The following is a 21,549-nucleotide window of genomic DNA, read 5'->3' on the forward strand; positions in this document are numbered from 1 at the left end:
CGTGTAAGTGAAAAAGATGCAACATCTGCCCGTACACCACTTCCCTCACCTCACAGAACATAGAACAGAACAACACAGTACAAGCCCTTCAGCCCTGGATGTTGTGCCAACCTTTTATCCTACTCTGAGATCAGACTAACCTACATACCTTTCATTGTACTATCTTCCATGTGGCTATCCGAGAGTTGCTTAAATGTCCCTAATGTATCTAACTCTACTGCCATTGTTGGCATTGCATTCCATGCACCCACCATTCTCTGTTTAAAGAACCTACCTCTGACATCTCTCCTGAACCTTCCTCCAATCACCTTAAAATTATGCCCCCTCATGATAGCCATTTCCGCCATGGGAAAAAAGTCTCTGGCTCTCTATCCAGGGCCCCAAACAGTCCTTCCAGCTGAGACAGAGATTCACCTGCATCTCCTCCAGCTTAGTCTACTGCATCCAGTGCTCCCAATGTGGTCTTCTCTACATCAGTGAGACCCAATGTAGATTAGGTGATCATTTTGCAGAGCATCCTTGCCAGGCCTGAACTGGCCAGCCTGACCTCCCAGTCACTGTCCCATTTCTATTCTCCCTCTCATTCTACCTCCAACATGTCCATCCTCAGCTTCCTCCACTGCACAGTGAATCTAACCACAAATTGGAGGAACACACTTCATCTTCCAACTGGTCAGCCTACAGCCTGGAGAACTTAACATTGAGTTCTTGAGTATCAAACAATCTTCCCACCCATCTCCCGGCTTCCTTTCCAGCCCTGCCTCCTCCTTTCCATTCCACTCCTGACCCTTTCTTCCAGCTACCAACTAGATTCATCCCTCCCAACAACCAACCAGGTCATACTCCCTACTTGTGTTCATCTATCAGTACCTCACTATTCTGTTACTCTCCCCAACTCCCACTTTGTCTGTAGCTCCTGTACCCCCACATCTAGTCCTGAAGAAAGGTTATACCCAAAACGTTGACATCTCCACCTCCTGATGCTGTGTGGCTTGCTGTGTTCTTCCAGCTCCTGCCTGTCTACCTTGGATTCCAACATCTGCAGTTTTTTGTCTCTATCCCATACACTTAGACTGTGACCCCTGGTCTGGACTCTCTAGTATTCAGAATCATCCTTCTTGTGTTTGCCCTGTCCAGTACTGTTAAAACTTTATAGGTTCCTGTAAGAACTACCCTTCATTCTTTTACACTCCAGGGAATATAGTCCTAACTGATCTAATCTCTCTTCATATATCAATCTGGCTATCCAAGGAATCAATCTGGTAAACCTTCATTGCACTCCCCCCATAGTGATGGAAAGAAAACTGCTAACTGTAAATGTTTCAATGAAGGAATATTCTATTATCATCAAGAAATGAATTACCCTTAATATTTCATTAAAAACTGGATTCACCGAGTTCTTCTTCACTGTGCTCTTCAACTTACTCTGAGGAGATTTGTCAGGAAGCAAATAGGTCTTCACATACCTAAAACAAAGCTCAGAATCACAAAGATGTAGCTTCAACAACTACACAATGTTCTTTGCTCCAATTCTTGGATTTTATCATTAATTACATTATTTCAAGATAGTCAAGGTTGGGAAGGAAACAGTCCAGAGTAACTTGGTTTTAAAAACTATTGAAAACATTAGCAAAGGAGAGAAGTTACCACTAAAAAAAAGGATGAGACAGAACTTGAGAAAGAATTTCAAACCTGAAAATCAAGACATAGAATCATTGTGAGTACAGTGAAGAAATGGACAAGGACAGAAAACACTTTTGGATGTTAGAGGTCCCAACAACAGTAGTTAACATTGTTTGACAAAATAACAGGCCAGCAAATGTGAAGTGAGAAAAACTTTTACACAGCAAATGGTTACAATATGTAGTGCACTGCTTGGAAGAGTGTTGGAATCAAAGATATGAGGGAAAGAAGGGCTTTGGGAGGAGGTAGTGGTGCTCATTTGAAGAGTTGGTGTCACCATTGTGGCCTGTGTCATGGAACAAAGGTGATATAATACTTAAAATGCACTTTATTCAGCCTACAGATTTGAGAAGACAAACCAGTCCCGGTTTTAAAATATTTATGGAAATGAATAGGCCTGATCCACAAGTAAAATTTCTAAACTCGGGCAAATTCAATTGTAATGATATTAGACAGGAACTTTAAAAAAATGATTGGGGGAAGAGGGATGTCTGGCAAGTGAGAGGTTTCCAAAAGTGAGATAACGAGAATTCAGGGCCATCATGTCCCTGTTAGTCTGAAAGGCAAGGCTGGCAGGAGTGCGAAACAGTGTATGATTAGAGACATTGAGGCTCTGGTCAAGAATAAGGAGGTATATGTCAGGTATAGATAGCTGGGATCAAGTGAATCCCTTAAATTATACAAGTGTACACTTAAAAGGGAAATCAGAAGGGCAAAAAGGGGACGTGAAATAGCTTTGGCAGATAAGGTAAAGGAGAATCCAAACAGATTCTATAAGTATATTAAGGGCAAAACAGTAACTAGGGAGACAAAAGGCCCCTCTTAAAAGATCAATAAGGTCGTTCATGTGTGGAGCCCAGGAGATGGATGAAATTTTAAACATACGTTTCTTGTCAGTATTTACTGTGGAGAAAGACATAGAAGCTCAGGAACTCAGGGAAATAAATAATGAAAAGAGTCCACATGAAATAAAAGAAGGTGCTGGGAGTCTTAAGGATCTGATCAAATATATCCCAGGATACGATGGGAAGTTATGAAAGAAATTGCAGGGCCCTAGCAGAGACATCTGCAATATTGAAAGTTACGGGCAAGGTGCTGAAAGACTGGAGGGTGGCTATTGTTGTGCCATTATCTAAGAAAGTCTGCAAGGAAAAACCAGGTAACTCCAGACCAGTAGACTCACATCAATGGTGGCTAAGTTATTGGTGGGGATTTTGAGATACAGAATCTGCATGCATTTGGAAAGGCAAGGACTGGTTAGGGAGAGGGTCAGCATGGCTTTGTGCACAGGAAATTATGTCTCACAATTTGGATTGAGGTTTTTGAAGAGGTGACCAACAAAATAGATGAAGTCAGAGCAGTAGATTTTGTCTTCATGGATTTTAGCAAAACCTTCAATAAGGTACTGCATGTTAGATTGATTAGTAAAGTTACATCTCATGGAATCCAGGGAGGGCTAGCCAATTGGATGCAACATTGGTTTGATGATAAGAAACAGAGAGTGGAGGTAGGTGGTTTTGATCAGACTGGAGGCCTGTGACCAGCTGCAAGGTTTGGTGCTGGATTGTCATTTATATAAACAGTTTGGATGAGAGAATAGGAGGAATGGTTAGTAACTGAATGGTTAGTAAGTTTGTACATGACACCAAAATTGGTGCTATAGTGGACAGTGAAGGAGGTTATCTAAGAGTACAAGGTGTCTTGATCAACTGGGCCAGTGGCTGATGAACGGCAGGTGAAGTTTAATTCAAACAAATGCAAGATGTTGCATTTTGGTAAGACAAGCCAGTGCGGGACTTACATAGTTAATGGTTGGGCCCAGGGTGTGTTCTTGAACAGAGAGACCTAGGGATGCAGGTACATAGTTGTTTGAAAGTGGTGTTACAGGTAGACAAGTGATGAAGATGGCATTTGGCACACTTGCCTTCATCAGTCAGAGCACTGAGTAAAGCAGTTAGGTTGTCATATTACAGCTATACAAGACATTGGTAAAGCCACATTTGGAGTACTACATATAATTCTGGTTGCCCTGCTATAGGAAGGATGTAATTAAACTGGAGAGGGTACAAAAAAGATGTACAAGGATGTTACCAATACTGGAAGAATTGAGCTATAAGGAAAGAACAAACAACAAAGAAAATTACAGCACAGGAACAGGCCCTTTGGCCCTCCATATCTGCACCGATCTAGATCTGCTATCTAAACCTGTTGCCTATTTTCCAAGGACCTGTATCCCTTTGCTCCCTGCCCATTCATGTATCTATCTAGATATATCTTAAATGACACTATCATGCCTGCCTCTACCACCTCTGCTGGCAACACGTTCCATGTATCCACCTCTCTATGTAATGAACTTTCTATGCATATTTCCATTAAACTTTAACCTTCTCATCTTGAACTCATGGCCCCTAGTAAGTGAGACCCCACTCTGGGAAAAAACTTCTTGCTATCCACCCTGTATAGACTTTTATGATTTTGTAGGCCTCAATCAGGTCCTGAAAATGTGTTGCTGGAAAAGCGCAGCAGGTCAGGCATCATCCAAGGAACAGGAGAATCGACGTTTCGGGAATCTCCAGCATCTGCAGTCCTCATTTTCTCCTAGTTGATCTTAACCTATTGTGAATCCTCTTACAAGGATGCCTTCCTTGAAGAAGCTCTCTTCCTCCCTCTACAAGGATTCCTTGGATGCTGCCTGACCTGCTGCACTTTTCCAGCAACACATTTTCAGCTCTGATCTCCAGCATCTGCAGTCCTCACTTTTTCCTCAATCAGGTTCTCCCTCAACTTCCATCTTTCTAATGAAAATAATCCTAATCTACTCAACCTCTCTTCATACCAGTGCCCTCCATACCAGGCAACATCCTGATGAACCTCCTCTGTATCCTATCCAAAGCATCCACATCCTTTTGGTAATGTGCCAACCAGAACTACACACAGTATTGCAAATGTGGCCAAACCAAAATTCTTACAATTGTAACATGACCTGCCAACTCTTGTTCTCAATACCCTGTCCGATGAAGGAAAGCATGCCGTATGCCTTCTTGACCACTCTCTCAACCCGCGTTGTCACCTTCAGGGTACAATGGGACCTGAACATCCAGATCTCTCTGTATATCAATTTTCCCCAGGGCTTTTCCATTTACCAAATAGTTCACTCTAGAATTGGATCTTCCAAAATGCATCACCTAGCATTTGCCCAGGTTGAACTCCACCTGCCATTTCTCCAATCTATCTATATTCTGCTGTATTCTCTGACATTCCCCTTCACTATCTGCTACTCCACCAATCTTAGTGTAATCTGCAAATTTGCTAATCAGACCACTTTGTCCAGACCACTTATGTATATCACTAACAACAGTGGTCCCAGCACTACTGGTCACAGTTCTCCATTTTGCCCTCCCACTACTACTCTGTCTCCTGTTGCCCAGTCAATTCTTTATCCATTTAGCTAGTACACCCTGGACCCAATACAACTTCACTTTCTCCATCAGCCTATCATGGGGAACCTTATCAAATGCCGTACTGAAGTCTATATGTATATGACATCATCGATCAACTCTGTCAGTTCCTCAAAGAATTCTATTAAGTTTGAAAGACACAACGTTACCTGCACAAAACCATGCCGTCTATCATTGATAAGGCCATTTTCTTCCAAATGGGAATAGATCCTATCCCTCAGTACCTTCTCCAGAAGCTTCCCTACCACTGATGTCAGACACTCTGGTCTATAACTATCCTTGCCACCCTTCCTAAACAAGGGGAAAACATTAGTAATTCTCCAGTCCTCAGGATCTCACCCCTGTTCAAGATCCTGCAAAGATATCTGTTTAGGCTCCAGCTATTTCCTCTTTCACTTTCCTCAATAACCTGAGATAGATCCCAACTGAACTTGGGGACTTGTCCACCTTAATGCCTTTTAGAATACCCAACACTTCTTCCCTTCTTACGTTGACTTGACCGAGAGTAATCAAAGATCTATCCTGAACCTCAACATCCTCAGTATGCTTTCTTTTTCCAGTTAGCTAGTCTCACAATTTCACCTGTCATCCATGGTTCCCTAATATTGCCATTTCTATCCTTCATTTTCACAGGGAGATGTCTGTCCTGCACTCTAATCAACCTCTCTTTAAAAGCCTCCCACAAATCAAATATGGATTTAGTCTCAAACAGCTGCTCTCAGTCCACATTCTCTAGCACCTCCTGAATTTTGCTAGAGTTGGTCTTCTCCAATTTAGCATTCTTCCATTAGGACTACTTTTGTCTTTGTCTATGAGTATTCTAAAACATTTGAAATTGTGATCACTATTTCCAAAGTAATACCCACTGAACGTTTAACCACCTGGCCTGGCTCATTCCCAACACCAAGTCCAGGATGGCCCCTTCCCAAGTTGGATTATTTATACTCTGTTCTATAAAACCCTCCTGGAAACTCCCTACAATTCTGCTCCAACTAAACCTCTAACACTAAGTTAATCCACCATCCATAATCCATCTACATACTTGTACCTCTATCTCATGCTCGCTGTTGGGAGGTCTGTTGTACATCCCCAACATTGTTACCACAAACAATCTTCCTATTTCTGAGCTCTGCCCATGTTGCCTCACAGCTTGAGTCCTCCATAGTGCCCTCCTTCAGCACAGCTGTGACATCCTCTCTGAACAGTAATGCAACTCCTCCACCTCTTTTCCCTCCTCTATCCTGCCTGAAGCATCCACATCCTGGGATATTTAGTTGCCAATAGTGCCCTTCCCTCAACCAAGTCTCAGTAATATCAATAATATCATACTCCCAGATACTAATCCAAGACCTAAGTTCACCTGCCTTACTTATACACTTTAAACAAATACACCTCAGACCACCTATCCCTTTGGGTTCATCATCTACACCCTGCCTATTCTTACCCTTAGTCACGCTGACTTCATTATCTAGTTCTTTACAGGCTTTAGTTACTATCTCTTTAATGTCCACTAACCTCCTCATTTGGTTCCCATCCCCCTGTCACATTAGTTTAAACCCTACCCAAGACCATTAGCAAAAGCACCCCCTAGAACATTGCTTCCAGTCTTGCTAAGGTGTAGACCTTCCGATTTGTAATAGTCCCACCTCCCCCAGAATCAGTCCCAATGTCTCAAAAATCTGAAACCTTCCCTCCTGCACCATCTCTCAAGCCATTCATTCAACCTGTCTATTCTTTCATTTCTACTCTGACTAGCACATGGCACTGGTAGCAATCCTGAGATTACTACTTCTGAGGTCCTACTTTTTCACATTGGTTCCTAACTCACTAAATTCTGCATATAGAACCTCATCTTGTTTATTACCTATATCATTGGTGCCTCTACGCACCACAACAACTTTGCTGTTCACTCTTCCTCCCCTCAGAACATCCTACAGCTGATCTGCGACATCACTGACCCGTGCACCTGAGAGGCAACATACCATTTGGGAGTTTCGTTTTTGACCACAGAACAGTTGAATCTCCTATGACTATAGCCCTTCCATTCTTGTTCCCACCTTCTATACAGCATGAACCTGGCTACTGCTGACTTCCCCGGTGAGCCACCTCCCTAAACAGTTTCCAATACAAGTACACCTACTTTGGAGGGCGGTGCCACAGGGGACACACGGACTGCCTTCCTGCTCTTTCTCTGCATTTTGGTCACCCATTCCCTTTCTCCCTCAGCAATTCTAATCTGCGATGTGACCAATTCGCTAAACGTGCTACCCACGACCTCCTCAGCATCGTGGATGCTCCAAGGTGAGTCCATCTGCAGCTTTGGAGCCATCATACGGTCTAACAAGAGCTGCACTGAACACACTTGCTGTACGTGAAGGAGTCAGGGACATCAGCCGCGTCCCTGAACTCCCACATTGAGCAAGAGGAGCATAACACGGGTCTGGCATCTCCTGCCATTTTTACTCTTAAGCTTAACTTAGTCCAACTACAATAGCAAATAACAGATAAATGAAATTTTTAAAAAATACTAATCACACTACTTACCAGCACACAATAAAAAAGAGAAAGACAAACCTTCCCTTATCAACACAACACAGTCTTTTTTTTTGGTTAGAGGAGATGGGCGGGTGAGAGACACTACACATGTAGTGTCTTGGGTTTAGCCACTACCCAAATATATCAGTTCCCAGAGCGCAATGCAACCACTCTCACTCAGCTCCTCGCTCTCACTGCTCCTGCTGCTGCTGCAAAATGGAGGATGCTGATTCCACGAGGTAAGTATTTAAATGGGAAATTTGCCTTCCCAGCAGCCCCTTGGTCCTCGCTCTCACTGTTCCTACTGCTGCTGCACAATGAGAGGCTGGAACTACTTTCCCTAGAGCATAGGAGGCTGAGGCATAGACTTATTGGGGTGTATAAAATCATGAGGGACATAGTTTCCCCATTGTAAAGGAGACCACATTGTGAGCAGTGAATGCAGTGGACTCGATTGTGAGAAGTGGAGGTAAAGTGCTGCTTCACAAGGAAGGTAAGTTTGGGCACTTAGATACTAAGGATGGAGGAGGTAAATGAGCAAGTGTTACACCTTCAGCAATTGCAGGGCAAGATGCCGTGGGGCTGTGGAAGGGGTTGTTGGGAGTGAAGAAAGTGTGTACCTGGATGTCCCAGAAGGAATGGTCCTTGAGGAAGGCAGACAAGGGGGGGACCTATGTGAGGTGATGGAAATGGCTGCTTGTGGTTGCTGGTGGGATGGTAGGTAAAGACAAGAGGAACCCTATTGCTGTTGTGAGAACGAAAAGAAAGGGTAAAGTCCAAAGTGCGCAAGATACATCGGATGTGGTTGAGGGCCCTGTCAACAATGGTGCTGAGGAATCCTCAGTTGAGAAAGAGGGTGGACATTTCAGAGGCTCCCTTGTCAAAGGTGGTATAATCAGAACATATGCGACAGAGACGGAAGAACTGGGACAAAGGAACAGAATCTTTACAGGAAGCAGGATGTATAGTTCAGGTAATTGTGGGAGTTGGTGGGATTATAGTGAGTATTAGTGGCCAGTCTATCCCCAGAAATAGAAACAGAGGAGTCAAGGAAGGGAAGAGAAGAGTCAAAGATGGATCAGGTGAAAGCAAGCCAGGGTGGAAATTAGAAGCAAAATCGATAAACATTTCCAATTCTAGATGAGAGAGGGAAGCAGCACACATGCTATCTTTGACATACTGGAGAAAGAGTTGTGGGTGGGGGCTGGAATAGGACTGGAACAAGAAATGTTCCAGGTATCCCATAAAGAGGCAGGCATAACTAGGATCCACCTGTGTTCCCATGGCCATTCCTCTGACCTGAAGAAAATGAGACGAGTTAAAAGTGTTCTCGTTTATGATGAGGACAGCTGCATGCTTACTTTCAGCGACTGGCACACAAGGATACCCAAGTCTTGACCCCTTTCTCAATCTATCACCATTCATTTAATAATCTGCCTTCCTGTTTTTGCTTCCAAAGTGGATAACTTCACGTTTATCTAAATTATAATTAATCTGCCATGTATTTGCCCATTCACTTAACTTATCCATATGACACTGACGCATAGTTGTACAGCATAAAAACAGGCTTGTCGACCCACTATGGAACTAACTGCCAATACTTATCCCATTTACTTGCTCTTGGTCCGAAGCCTACAATGACCTGGCATTTTAAGTACTCTTCCAAATGTTGCAAGAGTACCTGCTTCCTATATCATCTCAAGCAGACAGGCAGGAGGCTGCAAGAACACAGCAAGCCAGGCAGCATCAGGAGATGGAGAAGTTGACTTTTTGGATGTAACTCTTCTTCAGGAAGAAGGGATACACCTGAAACGTCGACTTCTCCACCTCCTGATGCTGCCTGGCTTGCTGTGTTCTTGCAGTCTCCTGCCTGTCTACTTTGTATTCCAGCATCTGCAGTTTTTTTGCTTCCTATATCAGCTCAAGCAGCATGTTTAATATTTCAACCATGCTCTGGGTGAAAAACTTCTTTCTCAGATCTCCTCTGAACTACTTACTCCTCACTTTAATTTATACTCTCTGGCCTTTGACACATCTGCCATGGGGAAAAGATTCTCACAATCTACTCTACGCCTCTCATACTTCTGTATACCTCAGTCAGATTGCCCTTCAGCCTCCTCTGCTGCAAGGAAAATAAACACAGCCATTCCATTCTCTCCTTATAACAAATTTCTTAACCCAAGTAACATCCTGGTGAATCTTCTCAGTACCCACTCCAGTGCAATCACATCTTTTGAATAATGTGGTCACCAGGATTGAACACAGTATTCCATATGTGGCCTAACCAAAGTTTTATAAATTTGTGAAAAGACTTTCTATTTCTACACTCTATGCCCGGCTAATGAAGGCAATCATCCTGTATGCCTTCTTCACTATCCTGTCCATACAGACTGACACCTTCAGGGATCTATGTATTTCCCTACCAATGTCCCTTTGTTCCTCAGTGCTCCCTGAGGGCCTATCATTCATTGTATGTGCCCTTCTCTTATTAGAACTACCAAAATGCATCACCTTGCACTTATCAAGATCATCATTTGCCATTGTACTGTCCAATTTACCAGATGATGAATATCAGACTGAAGCCTGAGACCATTTACCTCACTATTAACACCATCAATTTTCATGTCAGTTGCAAATTTACTATTATACCTTCTATGTTCACATCCAAGTTGCTAATGTAAACAACAAACAACACCAAATCTTGTAGTACACTGCTTGCCACAGGCTTCTAATTGCAAAAATCAACTTTCCACCATCAGTTTTTGTCTCCTGTTTGAATGCAGTTTGCCAAATTGCCTTGGATCCCATAGACTCTGGATCAGCCTTCCATGTGGGAACTTGTTAAAGGCTTGAATGAAATCCACGTAAACCACATCATCTGCACTACTCTCATTAATGTATTTAGTCACCTTTTCAAAAAAAACACAGACAGTTTCTCCCTTTAATAAATATCTTTAATCAATGTCTGCCTTTCCAAATATTGGTCAATCCTATCCTTCAATTATTTCCCAATAATTTCTCCACCACTAAGTTCCAACTAAGCGATCTGTAATTACCTAGCCTATCCCTGTTGCCCTTCTTGAATAAAGGAACCATCTTATCTATCCTTCTGCCAATTTACCTGTGACAAGCGAGGTTACAACTACTGGCGCCGGCTTTAGCTCAGTAGCTACTTCGATTTCACTCTTATCCGTCTGGCCGCGAGTTCGCGTCCAGTTAACTACGGGCGGTGGGCGGCACGGTGGCACAGTGGTTAGCACTGCTGCCTCACAGCGCCAGAGACCCGGGTTCAATTCCCGCCTCAGGCGACTGACTGTGTGGAGTTTGCACATTCTCCCCGTGTCTGCGTGGGTTTCCTCCAGGTGCTCCGGTTTCCTCCCACACTCCAAAGATGTGCAGGCCAGGTGAATTGGCCATACTAAATTGCCCGTAGTGTTAGGTAAGGGGTAGATGTAGATGTAGGGGTATGGGTGGGTTACGCTTCGGCGGGGCGGTGTGGACTTGTTGGGCCGAAGGGCCTGTTTCCACACTGTAAGTAATCTAATCTAATCTAATCTAATCTACTCTCATCAGAGGCCCAGCAATCTCCATCCTTGCTCCCATTGCAGCCTGGGATAAATCTTATCAGGCTCTGGGGATTTGTGCACCTGCATGCCCATTAAAACATTTAATACTGCCTCTTTATTAATCTAGGACCTTACTATCCAAACTGAAATTCTCAGCTACAATGTCCTGTTTCCACACTGTAGGGAATCTAGTAAAAAAAAGTTGAAGGGCCCTGTAACTATAACCTGTTTCTCACATTTTCCTGTAGTTTGCTTACATATCTGCTCCTCTTTCTCTCTTTCTCTTTCTCTCACTCTCTGTAGCATAATCCAGCAAGTTAATCACACTTTTTTTTTAATTTCCGAGTTCTACCCAGAGTGGCTTCATTTGAAGATCCTTCCATAATGTCTTCCCTCATTACTGCAGTGATAGCTTCCCTTATTAATAATGCAATGATCCCACCTCTCTTTATTCCCTGCCTGAAATCTTTATACCCTGGAAAGTTGAGCTGCCAGTCTTGTCCTTCCTTCAACCACATCTCAGCAATTGCAACAATATTATATTTCCACATGCAGATCAATGTTCTAAGTACATCTGCCTTACCAGTCAAGCTCCAGCAAGAAAATTCAATTTAGCTTTCCAGACCTTTCATGTGTCTTATCCTCCCAATGTCTTCTCCACCTATTGCACTCTCCTAGCATTCCTTCTACACCTGATTGGACCCTGTTCCTGACTTTCTATCAGATCTGTGCCCCATCTCCCTGCCAAATAAATTTATACCTCCCCAACAGCATGAGAACACCTCACAGTAAGCAAGGATATTGGATCCCTTGCTGCACCTTTGCATCTGCCTCACAGTCCACCCTCCTACCCAGCTTTGAGTGATCTGCAAACTTGGATCTTCTACATTTAATATTCTCATCCAAATCATTAATGCATTTGTGAATAGCTAAAGCTCTAGCACTGATCATTACAGCAACCCATTAATTATTGGCTACCACTTGGAAAAAGACACATTTATTTCTACTCATTAATTCCTATCTGCCAGCCATTCTTTACCTATGTTAGTATACTACCCCAAAACCCATGTGCTTTAGTTTTATATTCTAACCTCTTATATTGGACCTTCAAAAGTCTTCTGAAAGTCCAAGTAAACCACATGCACTGGTTCCCCCTTCACGACTCTAATTGCAACCTTGAAAAATTCCAGTAGATTCTTCAAGTTTTTCAAGTGCTCTGCTAATTAAGCTTTTGAACGCTAGCATTCTCCCCATTACCGATGTCAAGCTAACTGGTCTGTAATTCCCTATTTTCTCTCGATTTCCTTTTTATAAATAGTGAAGTTACATTAGCAGCCTTCCAATCCATAGAAACTGTTCCAGAGTCGAAAGAATCTCGAAAGATCACTACCAATTTAATCACTATTCCTGAAGCCACTTCCTTAAGTAGTCTGTAATATAGATTGTTGGGCTCTGGCAGAACTGTCACATGTTGGAATCTTGTCTAATATCATCGGTTTTGATTTTTGTCATGTTGGTGTTTAACATCTTCATCACCATAGACTGTCAAATGTTGTATGTCTTATTTGGCACATGTATGTGTGTATTTGTATGTATTTACAAATGAGAGGGACCGTATTGTGTATTTACAAATGAGAGGGACCGTATTGTTGAAGAGGAGAGTGTGAAACGGACTGGTAAGCTGGAAGAGAGACTTGTTAGGAAGGAAGATGTGTTGGGCATTTTGAACAACTTGAGGATAGCCAAGTCCCCCGGGCCTGACATAATCCTAGGATTATGTGGGAAGCAAGAGAGGAAATTGCAGAGCCGTTGGCAGTGATCTTTTCGTCTTCACTGTCAACGGTGGTGGACTGGAGAGTGGAGAATGTTGTGCCCTGTTCAAAAAAGGGAATAGGGATAACCCCGGGAATTACAGGCCAGTTAGTCTTACTTCGGTGGTAGGCAAAGTAATGGAAAGGGTACTGAGGGATAGGATTTATGAGTATCTGGAAAGACACTGCTTGATTAGGGACAGCCAGCACGGATTTGTGAGGGATAGGTCTTGCCTTACAAGTCTTATTGGATTCTTTAAGGAGGTGACCAAGCATGTGGATGAGGGTAGAGCAGTGGATGTAGTGTACATGGATTTTAGTAAGGCATTTGAAAAGGTTCCCTATGGTAGGCTTATGCGGAAAGTCTGGAGGTATGGGATAGAGGGAAATTTGGCCAGTTGGATAGAAAACTGGCTAACCGGTTGAAGTCAGAGAGTGGTGGTAGATGGTAAATATTCAGCCTGGAGCCCAGTTACAAGTGGAGTTCTGCAGGGATCAGTTCTGGGTCCTCTGCTGTTTGTAATTTTTATTAATGACTTGGAAGAGGGAGTCGAAGGGTGGGTCAGTAAATTTGCAGATGATACGAAGATTGGTGGAGTTGTGGATAGTGAGGAGGGCTATTGTCGGCTGCAAAGGGACTTAGATATGATGCAGAGCTGGGCTGAGGAGTGGCAGATGGAGTTCAACCCTGTCAAGTGTGAGGTTGTCCATTTTGGAAGGACAAATAAGAATGCGGAATACAGAGTTAACGGTAGGGTTCTTAGTAAGGTGGAGGAGCAGAGGGATCTTGGGGTCTATGTTCATAGATCTTTGAAAGTTGCCACTCAGGTGGATAGAGCTTGTAAGAAGGCCTATGGTGTATTAGTGTTCATTAGCAGAGGGATTGAATTCAAGAGTCGTGAAGTGATGTTGCAGCTGTACAGGACCTTGGTTAGGCCACATTTGGAGTACTGTGTGCAGTTCTGGCCGCCTCACTTTAGGAAAGATGTGGAAGCTTTGGAGAGGGTGCAGAGAAGATTTACCAGGATGTTGCCTGGAATGGAGAATAGGTCGTACGAGGATAGGTTGAGAGTACTAGGCCGTTTCTCATTGGAACGGCGAAGGATGAGGGGTGACTTGATAGAGGTTTATAAGATGATCAGAGGAATAGATAGAGTAGACAGTCAGAAACTTTTTGCCCGGGTACAACAGAGTGTTACAAGGGGACATAAATTTAAGGTGAATGGTGGAAGGTATAGGGGGGATGTCAGGGGTAGTTCTTTACCCAGAGAGTGGTGGGGGCATGGAATGCGCTGCCTGTGGGAGTGGCAGAGTCAGAATCATTGGTGACCTTTAAGCGGCAATTGGATAGGTACATGGATAGGTGCTTAAGCTAGGACAAATGTTCGGCACAACATCGTGGGCCAAAGGACCTGTTCTGTGCTGTATTGTTCTATGTTCTATGTTCCATCTATGTTGCAAATAGTTCTGTCTGTACATTATGACCCATTTTCAGATATGGTCTCTTCAGGTGCCCAGAATAGACTGAACATGGCATGTCTGAAGTGTGCTTTAACCGTATGATAATTGGAGATTTTGTAAAGTAGTGGGTAACTGAGAGAAAATCATTACCAAGTATGGACAATAAATCCATTGCAGTTTTTGACTTATGAACTAATGGAATCTAATGAGTATATAATGGGTTTTTACGTTGGTGTTTTCCTAGTAACTGTGGCATGTCAGATTACATTAGATTCCCTGCAGTGGAATTTAAGATTGGAGGAGAAAGAATAAATGGAAACCTGAGGGGCAATGCTTTTACACAGAGGGTGGTAAACATATGGAATGAGCTGCCATCGGAAGTAATTGATGTAGGTACATTAACAACATTTAAAATGCACTTGGACAACTACACGGGTAGGAAAGGTTTAGAAGGATATGGGTCAAGTGCAGAGAAATGGGGTTAGCGTGGATGGATATTTTGGTTGGAATGGAGCAGTCTAGGCGTAAGGGCCTATCTTCATGCTGTCAGACGCTATAACTCTATGAAGTGATTCTCTGGGAAGACTAATATATGAAAGAGCAAAAATAAAGTCAGGTTTAGGAAGTGTAGATTAACAGAAACATATAGATTTCCTACATGCCAATTATATGCCACATACACAAAACATGCCCCATACACAAATCTTAAAGTATTCACAAGTGGCCTAATAAAGTATTTCAAGAAGAGTTTTGATAGACAAGATAGTGGTCATGTCACTGGACTAGTAATCCATCAATCCAGGTCATTGTTTTGGGAACATTGCATTAAAGCCCATCATGGCAGCTGATAGAATTTAACACTCTATAATAAATCTGAAATTATAAGTTATTATCAGTAACAGTGGACTTGAAACTATCAATGTTTAATACACGTCTGACTCATGACATTTACCTAGTTCACTCTAAATGTGATTCCTGACTAACATTTAACCGCCCTTTGAAATAACCTAGTAACACTGTTAATTCAGGGGAAATTTGGGATAGGTAACAAATTCAGAGATTATAACACAGAACATGGAACTGTACAGCACAGAAGCAGGTCCTTCAGTTCCTGACGTTGTGCCAAACATGACGCCAAATTAAACTAATCCCTTCTGCCTGTCCTTTGTCCAAATTTCTCCATTCCTTGCATATTTATGTGCTTATCTAAAAGTCCCTTAAATATCTATATTGTATCTGCCTTCAAGACGATCCTTGGCAGCACATTCCAGACTCCTACCACACTTCATGTAAAAAGCTTGCCCGTCACAGCTCCTTCGAACTTATCCCCTCACCTTAAATGCGTGCTCCCTAATATTAGACATTGCAACTCTGGGAAAAAGATTCTGACTGTCACCTCTATCTGCGCATCTCATAATTTTATAGATTTTTATCAAGTCTCCCCTCAACCTCCACTACTCCACAGAAAACAACCTGAGTTTTTCTAGCCTCTCTTTATAGCTCATACACTCTACTGCAGGCAACATCCTGGTAAACCTCTTCTGCATACTCTCCTAAGCCTCCACATCCGTCCTGTAATGTGGCAATCAGAATTGAACACAATCCTCTAAGCATGGCCCAACCAAAGATGTAACATGAACCACATTTTGATACGGATTAGTGGAAAAACAATTGAAAGAACATTCCATTAATAAGTTTAAAGAGAGTTATAAAGCAGGGATGTGAATATCAGCATGACTGCTCTTTCAATAAGACAAGAACATGCAAAGCCTTTCTTCTGTAACATTGGCTCCTATTAGAAAAGATTATCTGGTCATTACCACCTGGCTCTGTGTAGAACTTCAAAGTTTGGCCGTCACATTTCTGATACTATAAAAATGTTTACATTTGAAATTTACTTAATTGGCTGTGAATTGTTTTGGGCAACCCTGAAGTCACAAAGGTTCCTGGATATATCAAAGTATTTTCTTTTTAATAAAAATCTTGATCGAGAAACAAGTACGTACGGGTTACATCGGTTTTTTTTCTCATCTCCATAAGCCAGTATTTTGCATCCTTTAATGTGGATTTCCAGTGCCACAGCCTGAAAGTTGTACCGTATACATAGCTCAATTTCACCAGTAACATTCACATTGTCCAAAGTCTCTGGTTCTGTGCATGTGCTGTTGATGCTGTTTATGCTATCCTATGGGAACAATGAAAAACACATTACAAATCATGCCTTACAAATACTTTTCTTATCCTCGGTTTTGATTCTGATTCCTCGTTTTATTTTGAACCAGTGTGCTCTTTCTTCACTTTAATGACAAGCTGCATATTTTGCTAACTTTAATAATTCTGCAAATATCACTTCCATTATATTACTTAGAAATTACGACAGTAGCTGGACCCCAACTAGCCTGTATCTATGTTCCTCCTCTACATGAAGATCAGACCTATTCCCAGATTCCTATTGCTTCACTTCAATCACCAACTTGGGTACTGATTTCACAAAATTTCAACCTCTAATATTAGATTAAATATAAGAAATATTGTACAAGGTCCTCTCATGCTGGACACCTCAATTACTAGAAACAACAGATTTCTCCCTTTACCCATTCTGGATGCTATACTTTGGGAAAGACATGATGACATTAGATAGAGTTAGAAATGATTTAGGAGAATGGTTCCAGGGATGAGATACTTCAACTTACCTGGATAGATTGAAGAATTTAGGATGTTTTCCATGGAGAAGAGAGGTTTGATAAAGTATTCAAAGTCATGTAGAGCCTGAAGAGAGGAGATAGGGAGAAACTCTTCCCGCTCATGAAAGGATCATGAATGAGAGGGCACAGATTTAAAGAAACTGCAACAATCGCAATGGCATTATAAAGAAAAACCTTTTTATGCTGCAAATGATTAAGGTATGGTAAACACCTGCTAGTGTGGTGCAAGTGTTTGGTCACCTTCTCAAAGAACTCAATAAGGCTTGTGGGGCACGACCTACCCTTCACAAAACCGTGTTGACTATCCCTAATCAACCTATTCCTTTTTTGATGATTATAAATCCTATCACTTATAACCTTTTCCGACACTTTACCCACAACCGAGATAAGGCTCACTGGGTTTTCTCTACTCCCCTTCTTGAACAAGGGTACAACATTTACTATCCTCCAGTCTTCTGGCACTATTCCTGTAGACAATGATGACATAAGGATTAAAGCCAAAGGCTCTGCAATCTCCTCCCTAATCTTACTCTAGTCATTCTTTTATTTCTGACATACCTATAGAAAGTTTTAGGGTTTTATTGATCCTATCCGCCAATGACTTGTCATGTCCCCTCTTGTCCTTCTTCGCGCTCTCTATAGGTCTTTCCTGGCTAACTGGTAACTCTCAAGCACCCTAACTGAGCCTTCACATCTCATCCTAACATAAGCCTTCTTCTTCCTCTTGACAAGAGATTTAGCTTCTTTAGTAAACCATGGGTCCTTCACTCAACCATTTCCTCCCTGCCTTACAGGTACATACTTATCAAGGATACGCAGAAGCTGTTCCTTGAATAAGCTCCACATTTCAATTGTGCACATCCCCTGCAGTTTCTTTCCCCATCCTATGCGTCCTAAATCTTGTCTACTCGCATCATACTTGCACTTCCCCAGCTATAACTCTTGCCCTGTGGTATATACCTAGCCCTTTCCATTGCTAAAGTAAACACAACCAAATTGTGGTCACAACCTCAAATCTAACACCTGGCTGTGTTCATTACACACTACCAAATCCAATGTGGCCTCACCCCTTGTTGTCTATCTACATACTGTGTCAGAAAACCCTCCTGCACACATTGGACAAAAACTGATCCATCTAAAGTACTCGAATGATAGTATTTCCAGTCAATATTTGGACAGTTAAAAACCCCCTGTTACTCTCACTCCTTTCCAGAATCATCTTTGTTATCCTTTCCTCTACATCTCTGAATAGGGTGACGTCTCCTTTCCTGTTTCTAACCTCAGTCCATACTACCTCATTAGATGAGTCCTCAAACATCCATTCTGCCACTGTCTGTAACACTGTCCTTGATTAACAATGCCACGCCTTCCCCTCTTTTATCATCCTCTCTGTTCTTATTGATTTATCTAAATCCCAGAACCTGCAACTACCAAAATGTCCCTCCAAAATGGCCACAATATCGAAGTCCCAGGTACCAAGCCATGCTACAAGTTCACCCAATTTATTCTTAACGCTCTTGGCATTCAAGTAGACATACTCCAAATCACCTTCCTGCTTGCCGGTGTACTCTTGCAACTTTGAAACCTTATTTCTGACCTCACTACTCTCAACCTCCTGGTCACTGAAGCTACGATTTAGATTCCCAACCCAATGCTGAATTAGTTTAAACCCTTTCAAAGAGTATAAGCAAACTACCCTGCCTCGGCAAGGATATTGGCACCCCTCTCTTTCGGGTGTAGACCATCCTGTTTGTAGAGGTGCCACCTACCACTGAAAATACCCCAATTATCCAGGTATCTGAAACCCTCCCTCCTCCATCATCCCTGTAGCCACGTGTTCAACTCCTCTCTCTCCCTATTCCTCACCTCGCTAGCACGTGGCATGAGTAACAAACCAGAAAAAACAACTCTGGTTGTTCTACCTCTAAGCTTCCACCCTAGCTCCCTGAATTTCTGCCTTAAATCCCCATCCCTTTTCCTACATATATCGTTAGTGCCTATGTGGACTACAACTTGGGGCTGCTCCCCCTCCTCCTCAAGGATCTTGAAAACACGATCCAAGACATCACAAACCCTGGCATCTGGGAGGCAACACACCAATTGTGAGAATCTCGCGTTCCCACAGAACCTACTATCTTTCTCCCTAACTATGGAGTCCCTAGTGACTAATGCTCTGCTCCTCTCCACCTTCCCTTCTGAGCAACAGGGACAGACTCAGTAAGTCATCCTCCCCAACAGTATCCAAAATGGTAAACTTGATATTAAGGGAAACGGTCACAGGGGATCCCTGCACTGTCTGCCAGTTCCCTTTTCGTCCCCTGATTGTAACCCATCTGCCTTTTTCTTGTACCTGAAGTGTGACTATCTCCCTGTAACTCCTCTCAATAACCCCCTCTGCCTCCTGAATGATCCGAAGTTCACCCAGTTCCCTAGCATGGCTTTCGAGGAGCTGGAGTTGGGTACATATCCCGCAGATGAAGTCAGCACGAACACTAGTGGTGACCCTTACCTCTCACATTCTGCAAAAAGGACATTCAACTGCCCTAATCTCCATTTCCACTATTCTAAATCCCCAGAGATTACTGAAAAATAAAGAATAAAAAAAACTAGTTACCTTACCAATCTGGTGCACAGCATCTTTTTTTCATTAGAGGAGGGGGATGGGTGGGAGACACTACCTACATTTAAAGGGATATGGGCTAAGTGCTGGCAAATGGGGCTAGATTAGGTTAGGATATCTGGTGGGCATCGATAAATTGGATTGAAGGGTCTGTTTCTGTGCTGTACATCTCTATGACTCCAAGTAATTTCTCCTCATCTGTGTTTTAAATTTACAACCTCTTATCCTCGAATTAAATTTACTACCTCATCTCTCATTCTAGACTGCCCCGCAAGAAGAATCATCTTCTCTCTGTCTACTTTGTCAACCCTTTTAGCATCTTATGTAAGTCAATTGCATCACATTTCATTTTTCCAGACTATAAAGGCTTAAACTGCTCAATCTTTCTTCATAAGCCAATCACGACCCCTCTGGAATCAATCCAGTGAATCTGCCCTGAACTGCTGCCAAGCCCTCCTCAAGCAAAGTGATTAGATTACATGCAATACTCCATGTGCAGTCTCCCCAAAGCCTCACACAGTTGCAGCAACACTTTCCTACTCTTATACTCTATTCCTTCAGCAATAAATGTTAAAATTCTATCTGCCTTCTTTATTACCAGCTGCATCGACGCTTTAATTTTCGGCAATTCACACATGAGAACACCAGGGTCCCTCTGCACCAAAGCATCCTGAAGTTTCTCCCCATTTTGATAAGAAATTGCCTTTTTATTCTTTCAACTAAAATCCATTATCCATGTTAAACACCACCTGCCAAATTTTGACCCATTTGCCTAACATTTGCAAATGTCTTACTCCTTCATTGCAACTTACTGACCCACTTAATTTAGTGCCATTTGCAAATCTGGCCTTGGTACCTTCTACCCTGAATCCAAATCACTCACAGAGTTGGCCCCACATAGTTGGCCCCACATAGTTGGGGCCTGAGGACTGAACCCTGTAGCATGTCATTAGTTACATTTTGCTAACCAGAGAAAAATCCACTTATCTCAACTCTCTCTGCTTTCTGTTAGTTAGTTAATCCTTTATCCAAGCTAATTAATTAGCACTAAACTGATTTACTCTTACCTTGTAAATTTTGTACAGCTCCTTATCAAATGCCTTCAATACTACATCTACCAGATCTCCATTATCCACTTGTTGCTTCGAAGAACTCCAGCAAATTAGATTAGATTAGATTACTTACAGTGTGGAAACAGGCCCTTCGGCCCAACAAGTCCACACCGCCCCACCAAAGCATAACCCACCCATACCCCTACATCTACCCCTTACCTAACACTACGGGCAATTTAGCATGGCCAATTCACCTAACCTGCACATCTTTGGAGTGTGGGAGGAAACCAGAGCACCCGGAGGAAACCCACGCAGACACGGGGAGAACGTGCAAACTCCACACAGTCAGTCGTCTGAGGCGGGAATTGAACCCGGGTCTCTGGCGCTGTGAGGCAGCAGTGCTAACCACTGTGCCACCGTGATTTACCTTCACAAACATGATTTACCTTCACAAAACCAAGCAGACCCTGAGTGTTGACTCTTCAACTGTCCTGCTATAACTTTCTTAATAATGGATTCTAACAATTTCCTAATAACAGTTAAACTAACTGGTCTGCTGTTTCCTACTTCCTGTTCCCCTCCCTTTTTGAATAACTATGTTAATTAGCTCAAATGATAGAGCACTTGCTTTGCATGCGAGAGGTAGTAGGATTGATGC

General features: G+C 42.6%; 1 protein-coding gene across 1 annotated transcript in view; it reads right to left on the reverse strand.

The window, feature by feature from the left end:
• sytl3 (synaptotagmin-like 3) overlaps positions 1-21,549 on the reverse strand; it is a 112,983-nt gene that overhangs the window by 5,755 nt on the left and 85,679 nt on the right. Inside the window, exons 9-10 of the mRNA XM_072580123.1 lie at positions 16,521-16,699; positions 1,364-1,466 (exon numbers count right to left, since the gene is read on the reverse strand). Of these exons, the coding sequence (XP_072436224.1) occupies positions 1,364-1,466; positions 16,521-16,699 (282 nt within the window). The remainder of the gene's footprint in view (positions 1-1,363; positions 1,467-16,520; positions 16,700-21,549) is intronic.

The sequence above is a fragment of the Chiloscyllium punctatum genome, chromosome 11, assembly GCF_047496795.1.
Source record: "Chiloscyllium punctatum isolate Juve2018m chromosome 11, sChiPun1.3, whole genome shotgun sequence".
NCBI lineage: Eukaryota > Metazoa > Chordata > Chondrichthyes > Orectolobiformes > Hemiscylliidae > Chiloscyllium > Chiloscyllium punctatum.